This window comes from Protopterus annectens, chromosome 4.part0 (genome assembly GCF_019279795.1).
Source record: "Protopterus annectens isolate FY-2018-M chromosome 4.part0, PAN1.0, whole genome shotgun sequence".
NCBI classification, from domain to species: Eukaryota; Metazoa; Chordata; order Ceratodontiformes; family Protopteridae; genus Protopterus; species Protopterus annectens.
The window spans coordinates 922,900,533-922,904,569 of record NC_056733.1 but is presented as its reverse complement, the minus strand read 5'-3'; the positions used below and the strand labels follow the sequence as shown (position 1 = coordinate 922,904,569).

Here is a 4,037-nt window from a genome sequence, read left to right as displayed (position 1 = left end):
CTCATCTCTCTGTTCAACCCCCTGTCAAATCTGTCAAATTTTCAGTCAGCGGATGCTGAATGAACAAAAGAATAAATTGATTTTTAAAGGCCTTCTTGCTTCTCCTTTCTCAGAGGTCCTTTCTGTGTCAGAGGTCTCAACCCCTCCAATGAAGGACAAGAAACATCCTCACTCTGATCCTTTTTCACCTGCTGGTGATAGAGGTAAGATGTCTAAACATAAGGCCCACAAAATTTCCTCAGAGCATAGACTTGCTACTTCAGCTCCGACTATTGCTGTTCCAAGCCCTGCTCCGAATACTATTATGATTCAAGCTGTCTTGCACCACCAGATTTTCTATGTCAGTGCCACCTTCGGCACTGACTCCTCCAGCTACAGCACTGACCTTGCCTTCGACTACATCGAAAGTGGTACCAACATCTGCCACTACCTTGGAACTGATGACATTAACTCTGAGTGCCCATCGGCACAGAGCCCTTTTACTGCACCATTGATTCCTTTGCTTCCTGTTTCTTAATTAGAGACTACGGTGCCATTAGTTCAGACACCACAGACCCAATACTCCCCTTCTTTGGATTTGTTTCTGGGTCAAATGTGTAGCCCCTTTTTGGATCGACCCGACTCCCCTTCAGGCGTATCCACAAGGTCCAGCAGGAGTCTATCCAAACTTAATGTAGTGCACCTGTTGGCTCAGCTGTTAACAGCCAGAGGGATATCAAATGTTCCAAAGACTCATCCCCCTCTGGGACTTGGGTCTATGTCTCCTAGGACTCTGACGTATACTCCTCCTTCAGACACCGTCGGTTCTGAAGCCCATTACTCTGACTTCTTTTGTGGAACTCTGTTACTCAGCGCCGACAGTGACTGTCATTGAGGCTTCAAGGCCATCCCTTTGGTTCTCGGTTCCGATGAAACCGTCCCTTCCTCAGACTCATGGTTGGGGTGCGGAGTCATCGGTTCAGGGCATGGTTCTGAGTGTTTTATTAGTTTCACCCTCAGATCCAGGGATAACACCTGCCCTGATCCTGCTTGAGGCTCCATCTCTGGGAGTGGGTCCGATAGAGTGGGGTGTGACCCCCGGTTCCGAGGTTGTCCTTCTCAGTTCTGGGCTCCCACCCCTCTTTGGGTGGGCCTGCTTTCCAGGTGATGGAGAGGATGCTTGCTTTGGGAAGCATTCCTCCGACATCAGAACTTCATCCTGCTCCCTCTGAGCTACAGCTATCATGAGCCACCTCCTCTGGGATGCCGGGAGGAGAAGCCTCAAGAAACCCCAGTTCAGGGTACCCACCCTTCCGAGTCTTCCTCAGATATTCCCACTGAGGAACCTTCTCGGAAGAAGGCATGCAAGAGGAAGCACATAGACTCTCCTGAAGAGTCTTTGGCAAAAGACATGGACTATGATAATGGAGAGGGGTCCCCATGGTCACCCCCAGATGATGTCTCCTTCGGAGACATTCTGGAAGTATTAAAACAGAGGGGTGGCTGGAAGCCCTCCAACCCCTCCTCGGATAAATTTGTGTTCCTGCAGGCTTTTCACTCCCATCCTTGTACCTCTTGGGTGACCCTACCTGCCGATGTGTTAATCCATCTCATCATGCAGCATGCTTGGCAGGATCCTGACTCTATTGAGTCCATCCCCCGGAGACCTGATAAGATTCTTTCTCTCCCGGAAGAACATCCACACTGGTCCAGAGGTTTGCCAGTTGACGCTATGGTGGTGGCGGTGGCCACTAAAAAGGATCTAGCGGAAGAAAGTCCTACTGTCCACCCATCCAACAGGGAGTCTCAGGCTGTGGACAGGTTGGGGAAGTGAGTCTTTGCTTCAGCGACCTTTGCTGTCAGGTCCCTGAACTACTTGGGACACTTCACGAGGCTCCAAAGAGATCTGATTACCAAACTTTCTGGATCCCTCGCAGGTCAAGTTTCTGATGAGGCATGGGACAAGGTTGCCTCTCAACTTACCACCCTTAAATCTATTTCAAATTCATCCATGAAGCTGCTCTTCCATGCAACTGAAGGGGTGGCCGGAGCTGCAAGTGCAGCCATAGTCATGAAGCGTCATGCCTGGATGTGCATCTGTGACCTCGTGGACTCCTTCAAGTCCTTCTTTTTGAACTCCCCTATCGAACCATCTTCCTTATTTGGTTCTAAAGTGAAGGACACACTAGCCAGGTGCGAGCAAGATGGAAAGACTCTGCCTGCCATTGGCCTATGTTTTTTCCAAGCCTCAGTGTTCCTTTTTCCAGGAACCAGAGGAGTGAAAAAATGTGGCACAAAAATCTCAGGGTCCTTTCTGTAATGCATGTGGCAAGGATTCCCCCAGAGCAGAGGGGGTTACAATGGTGGAAGACACCCCTTTAGGGGCAGAGGGGGTTCCCAAAACCAAGACTCTGGAGATTCCTTCTCTGGGTGGTCTTATCAATGCTCTTGAAGCGTTGCCCAATTGCTTTCCTCTGGAAGCAGTCGGGGCTCATTTTTCTCAGCACTGAACTGCCTGGCGCTCTATTACAAATGATCAATGGGTGCAGAGAATAATCTCCAGAGGCTACTACATCCCTCTAACCTCCTGTCCAATACCTACAAAAAACCTTTGTTTTTGAGGTCCAGTGGAGGATATGCTCTACAGTGGAAGGTTATTTCCAGGTGGGATATGGCTAATCCTGGCGAATGAAAAATTTGTATCCAGGGAAACTGCAAAAATCAATTTCTGAAAGAAGGAAGATTAATATGACACTACAGTTAATTACATTTTGCCAATGAATCTTTTATACCAGTTACTCTGACTGTGTGTAGTTCTTTGGTATATAGTATTGTTTACATATTGCTCTAGAATGAATGCCTGCTCTCAGAGAAGGCCCTAAATTAGCTCCTGTAAGAAGGAAAGATTACTGAAAGACATGTCTTAATACAGCCTCTTTATGAGCCTAAGTATAAGAATAATATCTTCTTCAGGATATATAGTTATCATTTCTGAATTATTATTAGTGCAAGTAAGGCTTTTTATTATCACTTCTCTAACTGAGGAGTATAAAGCTACAGGTAGTGAAGGCCATCTTCCACGTTCCTTTATGCTGATACAAACAATGCTATAAGAACTTTTTATACATTTTCTTGGCTAAGAAAATTCAGTCTTATCTTATGCAGTTGTCAGCACACAGAGCATCCTTAATGCCTTCCATGAACCAGACACTTAAAAGAAGTACTGATAATTATTTTTTATGTTCAAGACCAGTTACTTAACATAATGTGAATCCTCCTCATAAAAATTGTAATAGCTGCAATGTTTGTAAAGGATACTTCTTACTGAGGTGGGAAATATTAGATTTCTTTCAGTAGCATACATTCAGCATGTCATTCTAGTAAACACACAGATTCAGCTTTAATGATTAAAATAAAGGGCAGCACAGTAGTGTAGTGGTTAGCTTTTCCTATCTCATAATACTTGCTTCTGTGGTTCATATAGCCTGTTTTACTCCCACATCCCAAGATATACCACTACTGCAGTGATGATCCTATAAATTGCACATAGGTGTGTGTATGTTTATGTTCATGTGTGTGCATATTGCAAACACATCCCTTAAAAGATTAATTTTATTTCTTATGCTTTTTGGTTGCTGCAACAAGATGCAGCTCTCTCCCCACCCTGAAAAGGATAAAGCTGTACTGGGAGATGAATAATGTAAACACACACAAAAGAGACAGTGTCAACAATTCACTTCTATCTTTAAGAGATGCTATTTACAAATGAAGGTAAAATGTATTAATGTAACTTTTGCAATTTTTCTGCTGCCTGTTTTAATTTTTCTTTCATTCAGTACTTGTTTTCATGTTTCAGATGGTCAACAACTTCTTTCAGTAGCTGCACAATTTCATTCAAAAGCCATTTGTGATGTTGTATGACAGCAGGTATCTTCACGATAATGTTACCTAAATCACAACAATAAAAAATGACTTACCTACTGTACAAGAACAGTATTTCATTTAAACTATAGACAGTAAAATTAGGACCTTCCTGACATGTGTATAACTTTAAGCTT

At 44.2% G+C, this 4,037-nt stretch overlaps 1 protein-coding gene across 1 annotated transcript in view; it reads right to left on the bottom strand.

The window, feature by feature from the left end:
- Window positions 1–1,812: 1,812 nt before the first annotated feature.
- The window catches only part of LOC122800150 (galaxin-like), a 35,605-nt gene continuing 33,380 nt past the window's right edge, over window positions 1,813–4,037 (bottom strand). Inside the window, exon 3 of the mRNA XM_044069665.1 lies at window positions 1,813–3,927. Within this exon, the coding sequence (XP_043925600.1) occupies window positions 3,812–3,927 (116 nt within the window). The 3' untranslated portion in view covers window positions 1,813–3,811. The remainder of the gene's footprint in view (window positions 3,928–4,037) is intronic.